Source organism: Delphinus delphis, chromosome 2 (assembly GCF_949987515.2).
Source record: "Delphinus delphis chromosome 2, mDelDel1.2, whole genome shotgun sequence".
Classification (NCBI taxonomy): Eukaryota; Metazoa; Chordata; class Mammalia; order Artiodactyla; family Delphinidae; genus Delphinus; species Delphinus delphis.
In genome coordinates this window covers 2,184,668-2,208,373 of record NC_082684.1, presented here as the reverse complement: position 1 = coordinate 2,208,373, position 23,706 = coordinate 2,184,668, and the positions used below count along the sequence as shown (strand labels likewise).

Genomic DNA, 23,706 nt, shown 5'->3' with positions numbered 1-23,706 from the left:
TCATCTACTGAATAAAGATAGTTGTATTTCTTCTTTTCCAATCTGGATGCCTTGTATTTCTTTTTCTTGCCTAACTGCCCTGGCTAGAACCTCCAGTACATTGTTGAAAAGAAGTGTCAAGTGTGGATGCCCTTGTCTTGTTACTGATCATAGGGGGAAAACATCCATCTTTCTCTGTTAGGTTATCATGTTTGCTGAGGGCTTTTTGTAGATGACCTTCATCAGGTTGAGAAAGTTCACTTCTATTTCTAGTTTGTTGAGTGTTCTTTTTTTAAAATTAATTAATTACTTTATTTATTTTTGGCTGCGTTGGGTCTTTGTTACTGTGCGTGGGCTTTCTCTAGTTGCAGCGAGTGGGGGCTATTCTTCGTTGCAGTGCGCGGGCTTCTCATTGTGGTAGCTTTTCTTGTTGTGGAGCGTGGGCTCTGGGTGCACAGGCTTCAGTAGTTGTGGCTCGTGGGCTCTAGAGTGCAGGCTCAGTAGTTGTGGCACACGGGCTTAGTTCCTCCGCCGCATCTGGGGTCTTCCTGGACCAGGGCTCAAACCCATGTCCCCTGCATTGGCAGACGGATTCTTAACCACTGTGCCACCAGGGAAGTCCTGCTGAGTGTTTTTTAAATGAAAGCGTGTTAGATTTTGTTAGATGATTTTTGTCTATTGAGATAATCATGTGATTTTAGTCTTTGTTGATTTTTTAGATGTTAAATCAACTTTGCATCCCTCGGATAAATCCCCCTTGGTCATGGTGTATACTTTTTATATGTTGCTGGATTTGGTTTACTTAGTATTTTGTTGAGGATTTTTACATTCATACTCTTAAGGTATTGGTCTGTAGTTTTCTTATGTCTGTCTGGTTTTGGTATCAGGGTAATACTGGCCTCATAAAATGAGTTGGGAAATGTTCTGTTTTTTCGGAAGAGTTTGTGAAGAATTGGTATTACTTCTTTGAATGTTTTTTGGAATTCAGCTGTGAAGCCATTGGGGTCTGGGCTTTCTTTATGGGTAGTTTTAAAATTACTAATTCAATCTTGTTGTTTGTTATAGATCTATTCAGATTGTCTGTTTTTTCTTGGGTCAGTTTCAGTAGTTTGTGTCTTTTTAGGACTAGTAGTAATGTCTTCTCTTTCATTTCTCATTGTAGTATATGGACTCACTTTTTTGCTTTTGGTCAAACTAGGTAGATTTGTCAATTTGTTGATCTTTTCAAAGAGCTAGGTTTTTGTTTTTCTGTTGTTTTTCTTTTTCTATTTCATGGATTTCCACTCTAATCTTTATTTTTTTCTTGGAACAGTCAAGAAACAACAATCCCTGCTGTGCCTGGGAACAGTAACCGCAAAGACAGAGGAGGGGGTGAGGGGGTAAACCAGTAACTGCAGCTCCGTGGCTCTCTGACCCGTTTGTTCTTGTCACGGTCTTACTGCCGAACTGAAGGGGCTGATTTCCTTGTTTCTTGTCTGTCTCTCTAGCTAGAATGTAAGCTCCAAAGAGTGGGGACCTTGTCTGTCTTTCTGCTGTGCCTGCCTGCATGGAGGGGGGCCTGGCACAGGGGAGGGGCTCAGGGGTTTGTGGAGGAATGAAAGTTCTGACTTCGCACAACTTAAATATGTTGCTAGCAGCAGGGAGGCGAGAGGACAGTTTGAGATCTTGGTCTATAAACATGCTTTCTAATACTAGTTTGGATTCCTTAGAGTTGAAGTTTTGTTTGTAGTAGTTTTTCTAAATGTTTTGTATTTTGAGGTTCTGGATTGCAGTAACTGAATTTCAGAGAAGACTTTTTCGGATAGTGAGTTTTTATGGGAGAAAGTAGTCAAGAGGCTTGGGGTCCCTTGGGTGATCCTGGGGCTTTGGACAGTGTCTCACGTCCTGGGGCCTCTGTGTGTTCTTATGTAGAAGAAGGAAAATTATACTCGATGACCTAGATGTAAGAACCTTTCAGGGTCAGAAGCCATAATATGAGGATTCTGGGAAAACAGTGGCTACTTAGCCTTGATTAATACTTGTGCACTTCACATTTTAACAGGACCAAGGCCTGGTCGGGCGCGCCATCTGTGTCAGAGCGGAGCAGTGTGCTGGTGTTTTTGCCAGGTGGGTGTCGTTCTTCCTGATCTAGAATCTGCGCTGGATGGAGACTAGTTTGTGTCTCGCACATATTGTGAAAAATGGTATTTGTAGTCGGGTTTATTCTTTGTAGGCTCTGGGAATGTGAATAAATGTGATTTTCGGTTTGACTTCTTACTATAACCTTTGTGTTGCTAAAAACGTTCATAATGAACAGTTTAACTTTTTGAGGGCAGTCTGACCCCCTTCAGAAAAAATTGGCTATGTTAATTTTGCTATTTCATACATATGGTTATAAATGCGAAGTAATTGTCATCGATCTGTATTTAAAGCGTATTTAATAACAATATCATTATTGTAATACCATGAAAATCATCAGGGTAGCCCTTGAGTTCCTTTTTCTTCAGTATTTGACAAAATAATCTCTTAAGATACTTAAAGATTAATTTTTGTTAAATTGTACTTTTTCAAAATGATGATTTTGATTTTTTAATCAAGTGGTATAGCTTTACGAAACCTTATGACAATAATTCATGTATTCTTTGCTGTTGGAAGGTAATATGTAGAACATATGAGTATTTGTGCTAATTGTGGTGGAGAACAAAAAGCATGAATAAAGTAACCTTTTACTTTGGAATGCAGCATGGGAGTTTAGAACTTTGGTCATGCTTTGCTTAGGTTGGTACGGATTAGTGTTATATCCAGAAAACAAGCATTAGCTGACAGTGGTATGGAGTTGCATTTGTCCCAATAGATAGTTGTCAGTGATTGCTGTGTGCATAATATTGTAGCAAGGAAGAAATGACCAAAGCAGAGTCAGGGCAGTACTATCTTAACACCTGATGTGAAATAAATGCTTTCTAACTGCTAAACATTGCCTGAATAAAATATGTATAAATGATATTTTACAGTTTTTGTTGTTTTTCTTTTATGTGTTTATGTGAGTTCATTTGACAGTACATTTATTTCATTAATTGATCTTTGGGGAATGGTTCTGTGTTAGTTTTTTTTGGGCTACTGTAACAAAGTGCTATAAACCAGAAGGCTTAGAACAAGAGAAGTTTATTCTTTCACTCTGCTGGAGACTAGAAGTTCAAAATCAGGGTGTCAGCAGGGCCCTGCTCCCTCTGAGGCTCTGGGTAGAATCCTTCCTTGACTCTTCCCAGCTTCCCTCGGCCGTCAGTCTTTGGCCCTCCTTGGCTTGTGGCTGCGATACTTCTATCTCTGCCTTGATCGTCACGTGGCGTTTTCTGTGCGGGTGTCTTCTTATGAGGACACCAGTCCTATTGGAATAAAGGCCTATTTTTCTCCACTGTGACCTCATCTTAACTAATTATATCTGCAATCATGCTTTATTTACAAATATGAACCTTATGAAAAAAATTTAAAACATCTCTGTGACGAAGACTTTTTAAATATTATTTTTTGGTTGTAAAATTTTGCATAATCAAAGTAGGACATTTGGAAAACCAGTGGGGGGAAGAGAGGAATGTAAAATTACTCATCTCCTATGGCCAGCACTCACAGGCAGTCATTGCTGTGGAAAGGAAAACATAGAAAGAATATGGTTTTTCTCATATTTTTGAGTTAGTGGTAGTCAGTGTCATTATGCATTTTTCACTTGTAATTCTGATATATTTAGGTGAAGAGGATAAAAAAAGTCAGATAAAATGAATTGGTAGAGCCGTATTTATAAAAGATGTCATCTTAATTTAAAGGTTGTTTTCTAGAAATAAATATAAATCTTTTTTTCCCCCTCCACTTTTTTTCTTCCCTAGGTCTGGGTGAAATAAACTATATGCATGAACTTCTCACAAACATGGTTCATAAAAGGTGTGTTTAAAATGATACTGTTGTATTTTTACTTGTAAAGCATTGTATTGTTTCTAGCTTAAACAATTTTAATGATCTCAATGAGTAGTTATTCATTTTCGTGTATATCTAGTCTTTATGGATATTTTATTTCATTTACTTCTTTCTTAGGTTACAGGTCTATCCACTGCATTCAAGTGTGACTTTGGAAGAACAGAATAACGTGTTTTTAAGTCCAGTGCCTGGGTACAGAAAGGTAGGACAGCTGGGAGAGCAGTTCTGAGCACTTAGGTACATTTTCCTTAGAGACTCTGCTAATGAGAAGTGCTGACATTCCAGCTGTTTGTCCGATATGTTCTGTAGCTGGTGGTTAGTCACCTAAACAAGCACTTGCCTGATGAGCCAAGTATGTTATTTCATTTTGTCTGTATTTTATAAGTCAGTTTGCTAAGGTTTTTTATTTCCTCTGCCTCAGGACCTTGTTTCTAGTGGATTTCAGCGCCTCTTACCCCCAGCAGTTCTCTAACTGTGGGACTGTTCTCTTGTCCCTGGCACTGCGCTGGAGGTTTTGGTTAGAACCCACATTCTTAGTCCTGGTTTAAGAGTATTTCTTTAATTTTCTTTTTTATGTGTGAATGATAGGATTGTCTTATCACAACCCTTCTAGTGCTGCTTGAGATCATCAGGGACTCCAGACATGCAGCCCAGCCCCCTTGATTCCAGTGAGAAGGTTCTGCATCTCTAGGGGCAGCCTAGACCTTGCATGGCAACTCAGGGCTCTTATGTACTGCAGACCTTCCTGGGAACTTTAGCCTGGTTGTGCTCTGTGCCCCTGGGTAATTCCAAGACCCCCTGAAGCTATCATATCTGAGGTCAGGGAGAGCAGTCTTTGCCCTGTTTCTTGCCTGCTGCTTTTATGAACCTTCTGTGTTGCATGGGCCTGGTTTCCTGTACATCAGCGGCTTCCACTGGACCCCTGGAATGATTCCACCAGGAAAAGGCTGTACCTTAACATTGAGGTGTAGGGGTTAAGAGTATGCGTGGGGAGTTGGACAGGTGACATGGGTCTCTGTCCCCTGTAGGTGTGTGCCTCTGAGCACATCGCTTCTCAGACTTAATTTTACTGTTGGAAAGTAGAGTCGATAACATTTACCTTGCAGAGCTGTTAGGAAGGTTAATTATAATAATATATGTCCGTACTTAAATTGTGGTAGTGCTGCAGTGCCTGACACGAAGTAGGTGTCCAGTGATTGGATGCTGGTGCTACAGGTAATAGCTAATATTTATGAGCACTTGGCTCACGCCTGGAGCAGTTCTAAGCATTTCACGTTTATTAACTCAAGTAATAGGGAAGATATTATTATCTCCATTTTATAGATGAGAAAACTGAGGTTAAGTAGTCCAGGGTCCAACGCTGGGGTAGAGCAGAGCTGGGATTCAGAGCAGGTTTGGCTGCTGAGCCCGCACTGCACTGACTCCTCCTCGTGCCCCGCCCCCAGGACCCTTGACTAACTGTGACTTCTGTATAAAATAGAAAAAATGGCTAATTTCAAAATTTGAGCCCAGTGCCTAATGATTTCCTGTATATAGTGAGCATGTCAGATTCTTTTTTTGATGTTTGATAGGTCATTCTGTCTACCAACATTGCGGAGAGTTCTGTCACGGTTCCAGACGTCAAATATGGTGAGATCCTGCTGTTCTCCTCACAAAGTAAACCATAGTATTTGTAGCCTGTGTGTCCCTCAGGAGTTGTTCTTCCCCGTCTCTTCCCCTGTTCTGGAGGAGAGAATGTAGGAAAGTGGGTTCCGAAGTTCCTCCTATACTTCTCTCTCCCCCGCCCTCCTCTGAGCTCACGTGTCCGTTCAGCCGGGCAGCCTCTGTGGCTCAGCTACTAACACACACAGGAAGCGATCGGGGGCGTCCCCGGGGCACCGTGGGCAGTAGGAGAGCTTTGGGGCTGCCCCTGCTGGACATAGTGACTGGAGGGAGGGGCCCGAGCCTGCCCCGTTGCTGCAGGTCGTTGAGAAAGACACCACGTCACCTCGGGGTGAGGCCACTCATAGTCTGGTCTCCCACGTGTGTGTCCTTGATGACGCTGTGAGGTTGCGTTAATTCATGTTTGGGAGCCTGACGCTTGCCGGGCGCTGTTGGTGGTGGTGGGCAGGCGTACGGGGCGAGTGAGGCGTGTTGTCTTCTGGTGGGAGAGCCAGGCAGTTAGCAGGGGGAGAAATAGGTGCAATTTCAGGTCGATGTAGATGTTATGTAGGGAAATAAATCAAAAAAAGGGGTTACAGTTAATTGGGTAAATGACCTTTCAGATGGGGCGATGTGGGAACACCTCTGTGAGGACGTGATAGCTGAGGAAGGCGTGACTTGGGTGAGGAGTGAGAGTGGAAAGAGGTGGGACAGCGTGGGGAGCAGCTGCGAGGAGCAGCAAGGTGGCCAGTGTGGCTGGGACAGGTCAGCCGGCGCCACGGCAGCCCTCCGTCTGGGCCAGCGGCCGTCCAGGTGCTGCGGGGACAGTGCACAAACAGGCGAGGCTCCGTTCTCCTGACACGTGGGGGGCGGGTGTTGACACGCAGGCGATCAGTTAGACAAACAGCGACGTGCCGCCAGGTAGACTGCCGCATGTCCAGAGGAAGAGGTGGAGGAGCGGGGCAGGGGTCAGGGAGGGGCAGCCGGAGCCGCGGGGGCAGCGGCCAGTGGGGGCATCTGCGGGAAGGGCGTTTCTGTAGAAGGGACGGGAGGTGCCAAGTCCCTGAAGGAGCGCGGGACAGCCGGGAGGCCGGGCGAGCTGGACGGGGCGAGGTCAGGGGGGTCACGGGCACCAGGGCACCAGGCGCGGAGGCCGCCAGGGCATCGGAGACTCCAGCTTTTCCCGAGGGAGCCGGGGACGTTAGCGACATGTGAGGGAGGAACGAGGGCACGTCAGGTCCGCTCGACAGCCTGTGGGGGACATGGTGGGGGAGACGGAGATGAGGCCGAGGAGAGGGCCGGTGGGTGTCGGGTGCCTTAGGAGGGGAGCCCGGGGGGCAGAGGTGGAGGCGGCCGTTCCTGGGCGGAGCCTGCGGGGATTTGACTTGCTGAGGGGTCGGGTGCAGCGGTTTCACGGCTCGTGGTGACTCCCCGCCGTGCGCCCCACCCCCGGGAGTCAGCGGAGACTGGCCCGGGCTGTTGAGACGCCGGCGGATGTCCCGGTGGCGGCCTTGAGGAGCTTAGGGCCAAGGCTCCGCGCCGCCCAGGGAGCACGAGCGGGCGGTTCAAGGCGGGGAGCCTGTGGAGGCGCGGCCGGCTTGGAGGGGTCACGGAGGGTCGGCGCCGAGGCACTGGGGGTCGTGAAGCCAGACGGCGCTCCTGAGGTGGTTTCTGTGACGGGCGGGCGGAGAGCCGGGGCAGCGGCCGGAGCGCTGGCGGGCCGGGAGAACGTGTGTGCCAGGCGGCGCGGGGCCCGGAGGCGCAGAGGGCGCGTGGGAGCCGGCCGTGGGGGCGCGGCGAGGCACCTGGTGGGCGGCTTGGCTCCCATCCTGGGGAGGAGGCCGATGTGGGCGGAGGGGTGCTGCCGAGGGGGCGCAGGGTCCTCTGATGGCCTCTGCGTTCCCCGTGAGCCAGAGGCCAGGCCTCAGCTGAAAGCGAGCAGGACAGGAAGTGCCGGAGGTGTGAGGAGGTTGGATGGACGGGGCAGCCTGAGTCCCGAGGGCCGCTGGCGACCGCGAGCTTAAAGGGCGCCGTCAGCCTACAGCCCGCTTTGTTTCTCTTCTTCCCTCTCCCGCCACTTGGGCTGCGCGGTGTAGGTGGAGAGCTGTGATCAGCAGGCCTGGGGTCGAGTCAGCTGAGCAGAGCAGGGTGACAGGAGGCCAGGGGTCAAGGCAGATGTGTGGAGCGGTCACAGTGGGGGCTGGGAGCCCGTGGCTTGGTCAGGAGGGAAGGAAGGTCATTAGGCGGAGGGGTGGGGACAGTTAGCAGCAGCCCTGACGTGCACAGATGGCAGGTCTGTTTGTAGGGATTAAGGGTAGAGTTACAGGACGGGGAGTGGGGGGGGTGGGAGGGGAGGAAAGCGGTCTGGTGCCAGGGAAAGATGCTTGCGATTGAGATTGAGTGGGGTCAAGTAGGGCGGTGGGAAAGAGATGCTGAGACAGGTGGGAGATGGGGTCTCGAAACCGAGGGCCTCGGCGCTGCCAGCACCGTTTTTATGGGAATGGAGATCCCCAAACGCTATGGCGGGAGGAGTGTTCAAGAGCCCTGGGGAGCCAGCAAGGAGGGCTGGTGGTGGCGGCGCAGTCAGTGAGCAGGAGGTTGCTGAGGAGGGAAGCGGCGCTGAGGAGCAGGCCGAGGCCGAGGCGGGCGGGGACAGGAGCCAGCACCGCCCCACCAGCTGCCTGCTCTCCTCGCAGGGGCTGGGAGCGGGACACTGCAGCACAGAGATGCTGAGACCGGCTGTCCCCCCCCCCCCCCCCCCCCGCCAGCACGCACACGGGATTGGGACCTGGCAGTCCCCCACTTTACCTGTGCTTCTGCGCAGCCCCGTGAGGCCGGCCTGTCGCTGCAGCCCGCGTAGGCTCGTATTATGACGTGTGGGCTCTTACAGGGCATATGTTCTTTCTGCCCAGACTCCCAGGACTTAAGAAGAAAGAATGGGACCCCGGCCTCCCCGTCCTGGGCAGTCAGGAATGGCCGGTGCATTTCCAGAGGCTTCTGTGTGTACACTAATTCTAAAGGCTGTGTGTTTCATAAATTGTCTTATCGCTATGCACTGTGATTGTTACACAATTATTTTTTGCTAGCCTGGTGTTTACATTCTCTTTTTTAAATGACAGTTATAGATTTCTGTTTGACTAGAACTCTGGTTTGTGATGAAGATACGAATTACCAGAGCCTGCGATTGAGCTGGGCCTCTAAAACCAGTTGTGATCAGAGAAAAGGTAAGGCATTTGTGTTCCCGCACAATAATAGGAGTTGGTGGCGCATTCGGGTGTCTTGTTGAATTTTTTGCTTTTTGTACCTTTAGTCTTATTCAGAGATTTCCTTTATTGGAACTGGTTTTAAGTTCTAAGCAACAGCATTTCATACTGTCAGGCTCTCTGTTCAAATCCACGATCCTCCTCGTGTCCACTGAAGTAGGTAAGAGCCTTTGCACATACTGGATGAGAGTCCTGTCATCTTTCACAGTGACTAGTTACGGAAGCCGTGCGGGTCACTTGTTAATTGCTGCTAGTCCTTCCTCTGACTTCTCTCCAAGTTTTCATCCTCCTGGGATGATTTTTTCCTGAGCTGAGCTGGCTCCACGGAGGGGTCAGCCTTTTCTGCGAGTGCACATGATGTATTGCTGGGGAGATGAGGGTGTGGAGTCGTTTGTCGGGGCCAGGATGTCGGGGGGTGGGGGGGGGGCTTTGGCCACAGTGGCCGTGCAGTTGCCTGCAGGGAGTGGCCCCAGGGCACAGCCTTCTCGCCATGGACTGAGACGTAGCTTGTGCTTTATGAGAGAGCCTTCAGGGAGGACAGCTGAAGGACTGCTCCAAGAATACCTGTTGGGTTGGGTCATAAAGCTACCACATCAAAAAACAGAATAGAGGCCACATTTACTGAATGCTCGCCACAGGCCAGGCACGAGTGTAAGTGTTTTCCGTGTACTTACACATTTACCCCTCATTCCCCCAGTGAGGTAGCGCGCTGTTAACACCCCGACTTCTCAGTGATGCAGCCGACACACAGAAGGAGTAGCCTGCTCAGGTTACCCTGGGAAGTGCTGGGACCGAGACTAGGACCCAGACGTATGGCTACAGCCCGCAACTTTAACCATGTTGTCGTGTTACCTCTCTTGAAATGGCTTGCCTGGAGAGGGATTAAGAGAGAATGATTAAGGGACTTCCCTGGTGGCGCAGTGGTTAAGAATCCGCCTGCCAGTGCAAGGGACATGGGTTTGAGCCCTGATCCCACAGGCCGCGGAGCAACTAAACTCATGCGCCACAACTACTGAGCCTGTGCTCTAGAGCCCGTGATCCGCAACTACTGAGCCTACGTGCCACAACTACTGAAGCCCGCACGCCTAGAGCCCGTGCTTCGCAACAAGAGAAGACACCGCAATGAGAAACCCACGCACCGCAATGAAGAGTAGCCCCCGCTCGCCGCAACTAAAGCCCACGTGCAACAATGAAGACCCAACACAGCCCCAAAAATTAATTAATTAATTAATTTTAAAAAAAGAGAATGATTAAGGAGTCACTGAAATATGGTCATAGAGAGCTTCTCATCACCTTGGGAAAAGCTTATGTATTGTTATAATCATCTCAACCCCCACCCCCGCCAAAAAAACCCAGAACATAAAACTATGCTTAGAAGAAGTGATTAGAAATATTGTTGGCCAAAAAGTTCGTTTGGTTTTTGCCGTAAGGTGTAATGGAAAAAAGCCAACCCAATAGATACACAAAAATGTTTAAAGTGATTATTTTTGGGTCAGTCTTGAGATTATAGGAATTGTATCCTTTGTCTTTTTGTATGTTCAAAATTTCTATGATTAGAAAACTTTTCCCATACAGGAAGTTGCAAAAAATAGTACATAGAGTCCCTTGAACCCTAGCCCCAGCATCTCAGCTTGTCAGTGGCGACACCTCCTACCCCGGTGCAGTGTCAGCCCAGGCAGCTGATGCCAGCACAGGGCTGGACCCTCGTCAGTTGCCCAGGTTCACACTGTGCAGACTTCTCTCCAGTTGATCCCATGTGTAGCCACCGCCACGGTCAGGACACAGAACTGTTCCAGCTGCCTTGAAGGAGCTGCCTGGTGCTGCATCTCTAGTCACACTGTCCCCTGCCACTCTCTGCCGACCTCGAACCCCTTCTTCATAGCCATAGCTGTGGCCTTTCAAGGACATTATTTAGGTGGAATCATACCGCATGTAACCTTTTAAGATTGGCTTTCTTCACTCGCTGTAGTGTCCTTAAGCTCCATCCAAGTTGCTGCATGTGTCAAAAGTTTCCTTTTTATTGCTGAATAATATTCCATTGTATTTTGAAAATTAGTAAAGGGAAACCTCTCTAAAATGGAGGGGGAGGTCAGAAGGGGGCGCTCTTGTTCGGTACCACCTGAAGTACCACTGGAGCTCAATTACGGGAAGAATTGTCAACTTCAGATGCCAATAAGAACCAGCAACAGGAAAGAAGCATCAGTTATAGGCCCCAACAGGAAAAACTGTGCCTTGCATCTCCCACAAGAAGTCATCTGCCCCAGCAACTCGGCCAGTGAGAAACCGTCCCCACCCTGAACTCTCACTTTTCTCCAGTGGACTTGTGTTCAAAATAACCCCTCCCAGCTTCCTCCTTTTTCTCTATAAAATAATGTTCCTCTTCTTTATATGGGACTTGCCTATGGTTTTTGCCTTAGCTTGCTTGTCCCAAATTGCAATTCTCTGCTATTTCTGAATAAACCCATTTTGCTGGTAAAATTACTGTTTTTATTTATTTATTTTGAATATTTATTTTTTTGGCTGCACCAGGTCTTAGTTGCGGTACTCGGCATCTTTTAGTTGCGGCACTTGGGATCTTTTAGTTGTGGCACGCAGGATCTAGTTCCCTGACCAGGGATCGAACCCAGGCCCCCTGCATTGGGAGCGTGGAGTCTTAACCACTGGACCACCAGGGAAGTCCCAATTACTATTTTATTTTTAAGGTCAACAGTACCATTCACCTGTTGAGGGACATTTGAGCTGTTTGTAGTTCTTGGCGATTACAAATAAAGCTACTGTGAATATTGATGTACAAGTTTTTGTGTGGACATAAAATTGCATTTCTCTGGGATGAAAGCCCAGGAGTGCAATTACTGGGTGGTATGGGAAGTATATGTTTACTTTTATAAGAAACTGCCCCAAACTATCTCCATGGTGGCTGTACCATTTTACAGTTGTACCAGCAATGTGTGAGATCTGTTTTTTTCACGTCCTTGGCAGCATTTGGTATCCACTATTTTTTATTTTAGCCATTCTGAAAGGTACATAATAATGTCTCATTGCAATTCTAATTTGCGTCTCCTTGATGCTAATGAGCTTAAATGTCTTTTCTTGTGCTTATTTGTCTTCTGTATCTCTTCAGTGAAATGTCTGTTCAAGTCTTTGGCCCATTTTCTAACTGGATTGTTTGTATTTTTATTGTTGAGTGTTGGGAGTTCTTTATATTATATATGCTAGATAGAGTCCTTTATTAGATAGGTGGTTTCTAAATATTTCACCCAGTCTATATTTTGTCTTTTAATCCTCTTAACAGGGTATTTCATAGAGAAGAAGTTTTAAATTTCGGTGTGGTCTGATTCATCAGTGTCTCATTTTGTGGATCATGCCTCTGGTGTCATGTGTAAAGCTCTTCACCTAGCCCTAGGTTGCAAAGATTTTTCTCCTGTGTTTTCTTCTAGACATTTCGTAGGTATGTTTTGCATTTGTATCTGTGATGCATTTGAATTAACTTTTGTAGATGGTGTGAGGTTTGCTTATGGATGCCCAGTTGTTCCTGCACCACTGTTCTCCTCCCATTGAAGGCTTCTGTACCTTTGTGAAACATCGCTTGGGTGTACTTTTCTGGGTGTATTTCTGATTCTTCATTACGTTCTATTATCTGTGTGTTTTTCTCTCTACCAATACCACATTGTCTTGATCACTGTATAGTAAGACTTATCACGAAACAGATGGATTCCTCCCACTTTATTCTTCATTTTCAGAATTGTTTTAGCTATTCTACTTTGCCTTTCCATGTAGACTTTAGAATAATCTTGTCTATATTCACACACAAAAAAGCCTCCTGTGATTTTGTTTTTTTGTTTTTTTTTTTAGCCTCCTGTGATTTTGCTAGGAATTGTGTTAACCTGTACATCAGTTTGTGGAGAATTGATATATTTGCTCTGATGAAGCTGCGTATCCCTGAACATAGTGTGTCTCCCTTTATTTAGGTCGTCTTTGATTTGTTTAATCAGCATTTTGTTATTTTCAGCATACAGATCCCTGTATATGTTTTGCTAGATTTACACCTAAGTATTCAGTTTAATTTGGAGGGATTATAGTGATTGTGATGGCGTTTTTAATTCCGGTTTTCACATGTTCATTTCTAGTGTATAGAAATGTGATTGATTTTTGTGTGTTGGTATTGTGCCCTGTGACTTGCTGATTTCACCGATTAGTTCTAGGAGTTGATTTTGGTTTTGTCATTACCTTGGGATTTTCCATTTAGACAGTCCTGTCATTTGAAGATACGGTGGGTAGATGGTGGCGGAGGCAGCAGTCTGGACTCTGCACTCAGTCTCCTGTGGCAGGACAGGTGGGTGGGGGCAGAAGGGGACGGGGTTCCAGGCTCCACAGGTAGGGAAGGAAAGCTCCTCCCTGGGCTGCCCTGTTTTTTAAAAGCTGAGCATTTGTGAAGGATCCCCCCTCCCCACCTGTCTCCTGTCTCTCAGATTTTATTGTGTTTGGGGATAAAGGAGTTTCCATTGCACAAGCAATACCATCACAAGAGAACAGTCGTTTATAGGATGGTCTCCGTGGTCCAGGCCTGGTTTTGAGCTGTTTGCGTGTGATCACTCATTTCATATGAAGCCACTGTCTTGAAGGACGCCTTTGCAGAGGTGTTGGGATGGGTGACAACCATCTGTTTCACTGGGGCTTCTCTCGCCAGCTTGATTACTTCTGTTTGGTGACCTCTGTATTTTTCCAGTATGAACTATGCATTTGCAGGAGATGTGTGGTATTTAAAGTGTTTAGATTGCCATTGTATTTTGGGGCCAAGGTGGTTCTCTTTAGAAATATGCATTGGATTTTCCACTATATATCACTGAGTAGGAGTCAGCACTTAATCTGTATATAGAAGATCACTGCTAACACTTACTCTGAAGTTTTTACCAAACTGACCTGGTTTGGTAGAAGATAACGGAAGTTTTTCTTAATATTTAATGGTTATTCTTAAGTATATCTTTATGCTAGTGTTAAAGTAATTAACGTCAGGGTTTGAATGTTTCTCCTTTGCAGGCCGTGCTGGACGAGTGTCTAAAGGATACTGTTACAGACTCATATACAAGGATTTCTGGGACAGCTCCATCCCCGACCATGTCATTCCTGAGATGTTGGTAATAAACTTTGGTCATCTTTATGACATAGTTTGTTTTTTGTAGACAGTTTTGCTGAATAGTTTAATATAATTTTGAGTGTCGTATGATTTTGATCCCAGAAAAATCACTTCTGATCAAACTCGTCTTTAATCACAGAACTGGCTTCTAGTCACTAAGCATCAGTGAGGGACTTCACACCCATGTCACGTTTCTGGCCCTGTAGGAGGACTGTCCACAGACGCTGCTGCTGTGTGTTTGTTTGTTTGTTTGTTTATTTATTTATTTATTTATTTATTTATTTATTTTGCGGTACGCGGGCCTCTCACTGCTGTGGCCTCTCCCGTTGCGGAGCACAGGCTCCAGACGCGCAGGCTAACGGCCATGGCTCACGGGCCCAGCCGCTCCGCTGCATGTGGGATCTTCCCGGACCGGGGCACGAACCCGCGTCCCCTGCATCGGCAGGCGGACTCTCAACCACTGCGCCACCAGGGAAGCCCTGCTGTGTGCTTTTATAGTTCATGCTGTGGAACTGGCTTCTGTCTTTCCTCTCCTGCCTCTCTCTCCTTTCTCTCCCTCTCTCCCCGCTTCCTCTCCTTTCTTTCTCACCCTTTCCCTTTTCCATCTTCCCTTCTTTATCTCTCTCTCTCCTTCTCTTCCCCCATCTCTTCATCTCCCATTTCTCTCTCTCCTTCTCCCACCCCTCTTTCTCTGTTTTCCTTTCTTCTTTTTCTCTCCTCCTCTCTCTAAAGTACTAGTCATGTGAATAGGTTAATTGATTTACTTGTTTTTACTGTTTCTGAATTTAAGTTTTGTTCTTTTCAGCGTTGTCCATTAGGAAGCACAATATTGAAAGTGAAATTACTTGATATGGGTGAACCGAGGGCTCTGCTGGCAACAGCCCTTTCTCCACCTAGCCTGAGTGACATTGAACGCACCATCCTTCTGCTAAAGGAGGTGGGACCATCTGATACTTGTTCGTGTTAGGAAAAGCTAAGATTTTTGGGGTGAAGTTTAGAAGTTTCATACTGTGGATATCTTTAAGGTATTTTGACAGTTGTAAATAATCAGCATTTGCTTGGAAAAGCATGTCATGACTAATTTTTGATTCCAGATATTATATATGTTGTTCAGACCAGCTTTGTTAGTTGTCTGAAGGTGAAGCTCCTACTCTCTCACCCCGCCCCCCGTGGGGGATTGCTGTTTGTTGGTGGGGCTGAGAAGCGCTGGATAGGAGATGGCAGCCATAGGGCTCTGCTCTCCTGCCCTGGCTCTGTGAGCCTTCTCCCCACTTCCCCTCTAGTTCTGCTCTTCACCCTCATGCTAGCCTCTCCTCTTCCTGTTGCTGGAAGCCCTGCTCTGCTCCTGTGCGTTCTCTGACTCTCCTCTGACCCACGCTCTGCTCTCGCTGCGTGCAGTGCCCAGTGCCCCGGCCTGTTGGGGCTGTGGACGTTCTGCCTCGGACCCTCAAAGCTGGGGCTGCCTCTGATACCTTGGGTACCTGCTTGGGCGTCCGTAAAATACACTTAGTCAAGTTGAGGACGTCGTTTTCTGTGCACAGTCTGGATGTTTTGGCCGTGAGTGGCCACGGGACGTGGCGGCTGGAGGTTGGTTTAGTGCTGTGCGTGCCATGGCCGTTGAATCTGGGGCTTCAGTAGACTTGTGTGGGGGTGGCTTGAGCACCACCTCCCAGCATCAAAAAGGAATAAAATGTGCTCTCAGTATCAAAACACGTATTAAAAAACTTTAGTGTCAATCTTTCATAAGTTGACTTAGGTATCTTTTAGAACCTTATTCACCAAAATTTGGTCACTTCCTGTTTTAAACTCCTGCCTTAAGGAAGAAAAGAGTGTGAATAAATCAGTGCTTGCTAATTGCACTAATTTATTTTATAAAGGTTGGAGCACTTGCGGTGAGTGGGCCGAGAGGAGATGAAAACCCCCATGATGGTGAATTGACCTTCTTAGGAAGAGTTTTAGCCCAGCTTCCTGTTAATCAGCAACTTGGTAAACTCATAGTCCTTGGACATGTGTTTGGATGTCTAGACGAGTGTCTTATTATAGGTGAGTGTGGGAGCCGAGAAGCGGGAATGGGGGTAATGTAAGGCTACTCCAACAGTCTTATCTTCTCTTTGTTTTTTCCCTTGTTAGCGGCATCTCTTTCTTTGAAGAATTTTTTTGCGATGCCTTTTAGGCAGCATCTTGATGGATATAGGTATTTAACATTCATATTTGTTTTCTTGTTGTTGTTGTTGTGGTGGGGTTTTTTTCCGGTACGCGGGCCTCTCACTGTTGTGGCCTCTCCCATTGCGGAGCACAGGCTCCGGACGCGCAGGCCTAGCAGCCATGGCTCACGGGCCCAGCTGCTCTGCGGCATGTGGGATCTTCCTGGACCAGGGCACGAACCCGTGTCCCCTGCATCGGCAGGCGGACTCTCAACCACTGCGCCACCAGGGGAGCCCCAACATTCATATTTTTAAGAGTCACTGTGTTTTAGTGGTGTCAAGTGACACTGTTCGTTGTCTGTTTATAGGAACAAAGTGGATTTCTGTGGCAACAGTAAGAGTGACTGTGCTGCGCTTGTTGAAGCGTTCAGGGTAAGTTTTCCCAGCGTGAGCTGTGAAGGCGGCTGCCACCGCTTGTCAGCACATGCCGTCTCTACCAGAAGCACTGTGAGGGTTGCCGATGTCCATTAGTAAGCAAAGTGCGTTGGGAGATGGGGACTTCCCTGGCGGTCCAGTGGTTAGGACTGCATGCTTCCAATGCAGGGGGCGCAGGTGCCATCCCTGGTCAGGGAGCTGAGATCCTGTAAGCCTTGCGGCACAGACAAAAAAAAAAAATTGTGTTGGGAGAAGTAGATGAGGGTGGGAGTCCAATTCTAGAAGTAGACTGGAAAAATTAAATTTGTATATTTTCTGTGGTCAGAATGTGTTGAAATTGGACTTACTTTATTCGCTAACCGAATTTTTTTATTTTGAAACTCTGGATCATTTGTTTTTAGGCTTGGCAGACTTGCAGACAAAGAGGAGAGCTGCGGCATCCGAAGGTCGGTGAGCTGTTTCTTTGTGGATGGCTGCCTGTGTCGTGGAAGCTTCCCGAGCCTTCTCTAGCTCAGCCTCAGCGCTGTGTGTGAACCGGCAGTGTTCAGCCTGAGCGGAGGTCACTGTGGACGGTTCTTAGGGCCCGCAGTCCAGGGCAGCTCCTGGGCTCACCTTCAGCTGTAGTCACTTCCCAGAGGCAGCCGTGCTGCCTGTCGCCCACCCCTGGGCAGTAGTGACCCTTCCTGTGTCAGGAGCCTCTTAGCTGCCAGTACTAAATACCTGTGGGATGTGCCTCGGCGTGTTGGCTCAGAACTAAGAAACCCGAAGCTTTTCGTTCTGCTGTTTTCAGCAAAGTTTTAGATAATGGGCTTGAAAAAACCAACCTGTTAGCCTTCATTTTTTGGGGTGGGCGTGGTTGCGTGTTGTTCTTCTTCTAAACTGACTAGGTTCAAAAGATTGTTGGTAGGTCTGTGTGTTTAAATTTGCCATGCCTGGATGTATCCTTAAAATAACTACGGGAGTTACTCGAGAAAGTCACCTTTTACAGAGTCAGCCATGTTATTTTTCTTGGTGTGTCTCCTTTTTGGTGTATACTTTTAGCTGAGATATATGGATTACAGTAGCCAAATTAGCTCTAATTTGTTACGTTAATATTGAATATTACCCTTTTATGTATTTAAAGGATGAACTTGACTGGGGACGGTTAAATTACATTCAGATCAAGAGAATTAGAGAGGTAAGTTATAAATTCTTTGAATGCAAGTAAAGATGACTTAATCAAACGTTTATCAAGTACCAGCAGTACCCAGGGTAGCAGAGAGTATTCCAAGAAGTACATCCTCGTTTCCAGCTTTGGTAGAATTTATGTGTTCCATTCACGGTTACAGTTGACTACAGCTGAAGGACACAGATTAAGGTCAGCAAAGGTAAGAGGCAGGTGGGGAGGAGCCAGGAGAGACAGAGACCAGGTGCCAGCTTGCAGCCGTCCTCTCCCGGTGGAGTCTTCTGGGCAGCACGATGTGTGACAACCCACGTGAAGTACTGCAAGCCAGGGAGGCTGTCCCGAGCCTTGGCGTCCAAGGTTTTATTGAGGGTTGGTTACATAAGTGTGGGGTGCCCACATGGCTGACCTTAACTTCCTTAGTTTTTAGCCCCTCCAGAGGTTACTGATACTGTATGTCCCCACCATACAGAAGTCACATTGCTACCATGAACTGTTTGTTGTGTCCAAGACCTCAGGTAAACAAAGTCACTCTTACAAGGCTGGATATTCCAAGGGCCTGGAGGTGACTGGCCAGGAGCCAAACCTTTCTTTGGAATGTCCAGGGTGTGGATAACCGGGCCTGCTGACTTAATCCTTTACTGCACAGTTTGCAAGACAGTCTGTCTTTTTTGTTTGTTTGTTTGTTTTTGAATCTGTTTTATTTTTATTTTCAGAGAACTTACTCTTGGTTTGATTTGTCAGTTTTATTGTGCAGGTGTTTTGAGGGAAGGGGAAAGGTGGAGGATTTCAAAGGATTGATTTTTAATTTTTTCCATTAATTTAGTTTTTCTGTGTCTCTTGGTTTACGTTTTTAGTCTTACTGAGATGAGAATTTAATTTCTTAATACTTTCAGTCTTTCTAATTAAAGGTATTTAAAGCTGTGAATTTTCTTATGAGCACAGTTTGGGGCACATCTCATTGATTTGTGACGTGTAGGGATCTCATTGTTTTCCCTGTCTGTAACTTATTTTAGTGTTGGTTTCCTCCTCGATTCAGAGTTTTTAGAAGAATATTTGAGTTTACAGGTAGAAAGAAATATTTTCAGGTATCTTGTTTTTTGTTAATATTTTTTTTATTGCATTTTGATCAGAGAAAGTGACTTGCATAATTTTTAGTTGATTTTTAATTAGAGAAGTTGTATGTATCAATACTACAGCCTTACAGAAGATTTTTTTTAATAAAATTATTTTTTATTTATTTATTTTTGTCTGCATTGGGTCTTTGTTGTTGCACGCAGGCTTTCTCTAGTTGCGGTGAGCGGGGCCTACTCTTCTTTGAGGTGGCTTCTCTTGTTGCAGAGCTCGGGCTCTAGGTGCGCGGGCTCAGTAGTTGTGGCACACGGGCTCTAGAGCGCAGGCTCAGTAGTTGTGGCGCACGGGCTTAGTTGCTCCACAGCATGTGGGATCTTCCCAGACCAGGGCTCGAACCCATGTCCCCTGCACTGGCAGGTGGATTCTTAACCACTGTGCCACCGGGGAAGTCCTAATAATATGGTTCTTAATAGCTGCAGTGTTTCATCCCATAGACATACTCGTGCTTTCCCCATTATGTACTACTTTTCTAGTGCATTCGCTATTCTGAATAATATAATCACTTGGAGACATCATCTCCCAATGTGTTTTTCTCAGGTGGCTGAATTATATGAAGAATTGAAGACTAGAATCTCACAGTTCAACATGTATGTTGATTCCCGGCGACCTGTCATGGACCAAGAGTATACATACAAGCAGCGATTCATCCTGCAGGTACTCTGGAGTTTCCTGGATGTCTCTTCCTGGTTCTTTCTGCTTATTAGGTCTTGTGGTTTTGACAGTGCTTATTTCCTCCTCCTTTTTTTTTAATGATTTGGAAAGCTTACAGTTATTAATTAGAAATCTGACGGCTTTTTAAAAATTTTAATTAATTAATTAATTAATTTTTGGCTGCGTTGGGTCTTCGTTGCTGCACGCTGGCTTTCTCTAGTTGTGGTGAGTGGGGGCTACACTTCGTTGCGGTGCGCGGGCTTCTCATTGCAGTGGCTCCTCTTGTTGCGGAGCACGGGCTCTAGGTACACGGGCTTCAGTAGTTGTGGCTCATGGGCTCAGTATTTGTGGCTTGCGGGCTCTAGAGTGCAGCCTCAGTAGTTGTGACGCATGGGCTTAGTTGTGCTCCACGGCATGTGTGATCTTCCCGGACCAGGGCTCGAACCGGTGTTCCCTGCATTGGCAGGTGGATTCTCAACCACTGCACCAGCAGGGAAGCCCTAGTTCCCCTTTCTGATACAAATCATGCCTCACAGGAGATTTTAGGTCCATAGTGTTAATACTGTGTTTGGGCACCAAGAAAAACTCTGGTCTTATACCTGGTTTAGGTTTTCCATGTTACTGAGTTGATGATCCAGACCCATTTCTAATCTCTGGAGTAGTGTTTCTAAAGACTGCTAAATGTTATTACTGCTTCTGGAGAGATCCTTTTGGTTTGCCTTTTAAGAAAGTATAAATGCTCTTAACATTATTATGTGGTTCTTCCCTTGCACTGAAAAATTATTTTAACTTTGGAGGCCATGATCAAATTAGCTTGTTGGATGGAACCATCTAGGCATTGTGTAGAGGGAAGTGTGTCCTAGAAAGGTGGCCAGTGCTTCTGATGTAGGGGCTCAGAGGAGGAGTACCTCTTGTACGTGTCAGTGTGTTGGCTGACGCATACAGAATTGGGTTCTAGGTGGATCCTGTAAACTGGGGGATGCTGGGAAATGGAGTGTTCCTCTGGATGTAAAATTACTTGAAGTTTAGGAGAGACTCTTCCATGGGTGTATGTTTCATATAGTATATTTTTATTGAAGAAGGGACTCCTCGCAGCATGCTTTTAGAAGTGAATATTCGATGCAAGCCTGCTGCTCTAAATCTAAGTGTCTTAATTGTAATTTTATCTAAACATTTGGGAAAGGGCCTGACCCATAGAAGTAAGTATGTCAGGGAAAATGTAGAAAAAGTTGGCTAACCCCCGGGGCTCTGTGTGTACAATCATTTGTATCCTTGTTCAACTCACCACTGTTTTCTAAACCTCATTCTGAAAAGTACTCAGGCTCCTTGGAGGAAAGACCATGCAGAAAGTGTTTTGGTTATGGGGAAGTAACCAGAATTGTGACTTTCTGCTTGATTGGTTTAACGGTCCAGTGGGTTTTTTTGTTTTTTAACATTAAGCTCATCTTTTATATTGTAGATGATATTCTGGGATGAGATTAGTATATTGGTGAGATAAAGTGATAAAATAATGCTGTTACTTCATGAAAATAAGTTTCTCTTCCAGGTTGTATTGGCAGGTGCTTTTTATCCAAATTACTTTACTTTTGGGCACCCCGACGAAGAGCTGGCAGTGAGGGAGCTGGCGGGCAAAGACCCAAAGACAACCATTGTGGTAGGTGGAGAGATAGGCAGCCTTCTCTGGGGTGGAGGCCGGGTGCTCAGTTTTCAGATGAGCTTCATTCCAGTGTGGTGAACACGGAACATTTTATTTCCCCACTTGCCTCTATATTTTTATAAGTACTAAGTGGATTTTTTTCCCCTAAAGTGAATTTCGTGGCTTGTCTGACCTTTTCACATGCATCCACTAGTTTCTCAGTCTCGCTTCCTGTTTTGCAGACCTAGCCTTAAAAAAGAAAGCCTAAAAAAAAAAAAAGGAAGCCTTGCAGAGTTAGGTATTCATGGCTAACCTTGACTGCTCATGTCCCGTTTTGAAGGATTGAAGATACTTCTCCATAAATTTAAGAACATTTAGTTAATTGACAACTTCATTTTACACAAAGTAAAGAGTTATATGGTTGGCACCTTTGTACTGTGACTTAAACTCTGATCCCCATTCATGCTTAATAGAATCGCCTAGAGAGTGTTTATTTTGAAATTCAGATTTGAGGCCCCATGGCACAGAATCTGAACTAGAAAGTGTGGCCTGGAAATCGGTGTTTAACATGAGCTTTGGGCAAATCTGATGGTCAGTCCCAGGCACTGACTATCAGATCAACATTTGTGGACCCTTTGTTTAAACCTGAGTACAGGATCACTTCAGGGTAGGCAACTGGAATAAAGCATTTGGCAGTCGGGCTTTTAGCGGACACTGGGTTCCATTACCGGCCTATATCTAATAAAAAGGGGGTATAGAGCACGTGGCAGAGTTCCTGGCCTAAAGTAAACATGCCAGCATTGCCAGCTCTTACTCCTCTTGTTGTTTCCATCACACTGTTACTGAAGAAGTAAGAGTTCACAAGGGAGAGGGTCTCTGCAGAGCACTGGAGAGGAGCTGGTGCTCACACTGGGGACGAGAGGCAGCTGAGATGCAATTTGTACCTGGGGCGGGTTTTACCTGAAGGGGCAGTCATTAGATCCTTTTTGCTCTCGAGGAGGTGTGGCTGGGCCTCTGCTTGGACTGACCGTCATGGTGGACCAAGCCCTTCTGGTTGGCTTCCTCTCACGCCTTGGTGGTGCTCCCTCCTGACCTGTGCACCAGGGGAGGGACCCCACCGCACATTTCCTCAGACGTGGACTGTGCTTGCCTCCTTCAGCCTGTTCACCTTGCCAGCCAGGCAGCGTGTTCACCTTGCACTCTGGGGGCCAAAAGGTTACCTGCTGTGTGCGTTATAAAAACTAAGTGTGGCTAGTGTTTACGTAGCGCTTATCATCTGAGAGGGCCTTTGTCGAGTGCTTTTTACTCATTCTTCTCTGAGCTTCACACTGGCTCTCTGAGTCGAGGACTTATTGTCCCCCTTGATTAGTGATGTGGCTGTTGGGTCCTAGGGTGGCTCCATAACTTGCTGCCTGCAGAACCCTGACAAGCCAGGACTTGAGCTTTGACCTGAGTCCCCAGCCCCTGCTTTTCAGCCGCCCACTGCCTCTCACGGAGCTGTGCTGGGCTCTGAGATAAGCAGGTCACGGGGCAGGGGACTCCCAGTTTCGCGCCGGAGCTCGGAGCTCGGAACACAGATTGCCCTGATGGGAGGGAGAAAGCACTCGGACAGGGAGGGGTTGCTGCAGCTCCTTTCCTGTTAGTGCAGCCTGCAGGGCGAGGACGCACCCCCTCCTCCACGAAGTGGTGCATTTCCCTTTAACATTTAAGTTCCTGCTGTTGCCTATATAGAAATACTATGTTTTAAAAAGATGTATTTAGTCAGCTTGGTTATTTTAAGGTAAAAATGAAAAATAAGTCTTAACTTTTCTGTATCAGACTTTTGGACTCTTTTAACAGGGGAAGAATTAGCCTTTGTTTAACATGTATTATTAAAACTTACTATAATTTAGAAGTCATTAGTCCTTAAATACCCTGCTGTCGGGTCTACGTCTTGTGCTTAAAGACAGCGTGCTCTGTTTTTGTGAACATTATGACTGTGAGCTCTGTGTTTGCTCCTGTTAATGCAGTGTGGTGTTTTACAGCTGAAGCACGTTCCTCCCTATGGATTTCTCTACTATAAACAGCTGCAGTCTCTCTTTAGACAGTGCGGCCAAGTCAGATCCATCGTGTTTGATGGTGCAAAGTAAGTAGTGTATTTTTGTAATCCACTGCAATTACGAAAGAACCACGAGATTTTATGTTTACAGGGGCTGATTCTTTCAACTTGGGAGCGTGTGGAAATGGGTCGTCAGACGGGCTGCTGAGGACACAGCTCTTAAAGCACAGCTGTGGTTTATCTTGTTGTCAGGAGCAGTTTATCTTCTCTTTCAACCACGTTCCTCCTAAAGGACGTCTGGTGCCGAGAAGGTTCAGTAGCGTGATGAGGTTCAGGGCTGGTGTGATGAGGTTCAGGGCTGGCGTGATGAGGTTCAGGGCTGGTGTGATGAGGTTCAGGGCTGGCGTGATGAGGTTCAGGGTTGGTGCTCTGGAAGTGCCCTGCACTCGGGTGTGTCCATCTGAGATTTCACAGTAAGTTGCCAGCCGCCAGAGATGCCTGCAGGAGAGTTTATCTGCTTATAGTTATTTAGAACTTAGATGTT

At 46.4% G+C, this 23,706-nt stretch overlaps 1 protein-coding gene across 1 annotated transcript in view; it reads left to right on the top strand.

The window, feature by feature from the left end:
* Window positions 1-23,706, top strand: part of TDRD9 (tudor domain containing 9) — a 96,298-nt gene that overhangs the window by 43,128 nt on the left and 29,464 nt on the right. The window contains exons 8-22 of the mRNA XM_060003271.1: window positions 2,021-2,085; window positions 3,837-3,891; window positions 4,042-4,126; window positions 5,496-5,553; window positions 8,685-8,789; window positions 13,866-13,963; window positions 14,768-14,899; window positions 15,840-16,005; window positions 16,093-16,156; window positions 16,475-16,538; window positions 16,943-16,987; window positions 17,665-17,718; window positions 19,375-19,491; window positions 21,035-21,142; window positions 23,149-23,249. Of these exons, the coding sequence (XP_059859254.1) occupies window positions 2,021-2,085; window positions 3,837-3,891; window positions 4,042-4,126; window positions 5,496-5,553; window positions 8,685-8,789; window positions 13,866-13,963; window positions 14,768-14,899; window positions 15,840-16,005; window positions 16,093-16,156; window positions 16,475-16,538; window positions 16,943-16,987; window positions 17,665-17,718; window positions 19,375-19,491; window positions 21,035-21,142; window positions 23,149-23,249 (1,317 nt within the window). The remainder of the gene's footprint in view (window positions 1-2,020; window positions 2,086-3,836; window positions 3,892-4,041; window positions 4,127-5,495; window positions 5,554-8,684; window positions 8,790-13,865; window positions 13,964-14,767; window positions 14,900-15,839; window positions 16,006-16,092; window positions 16,157-16,474; window positions 16,539-16,942; window positions 16,988-17,664; window positions 17,719-19,374; window positions 19,492-21,034; window positions 21,143-23,148; window positions 23,250-23,706) is intronic.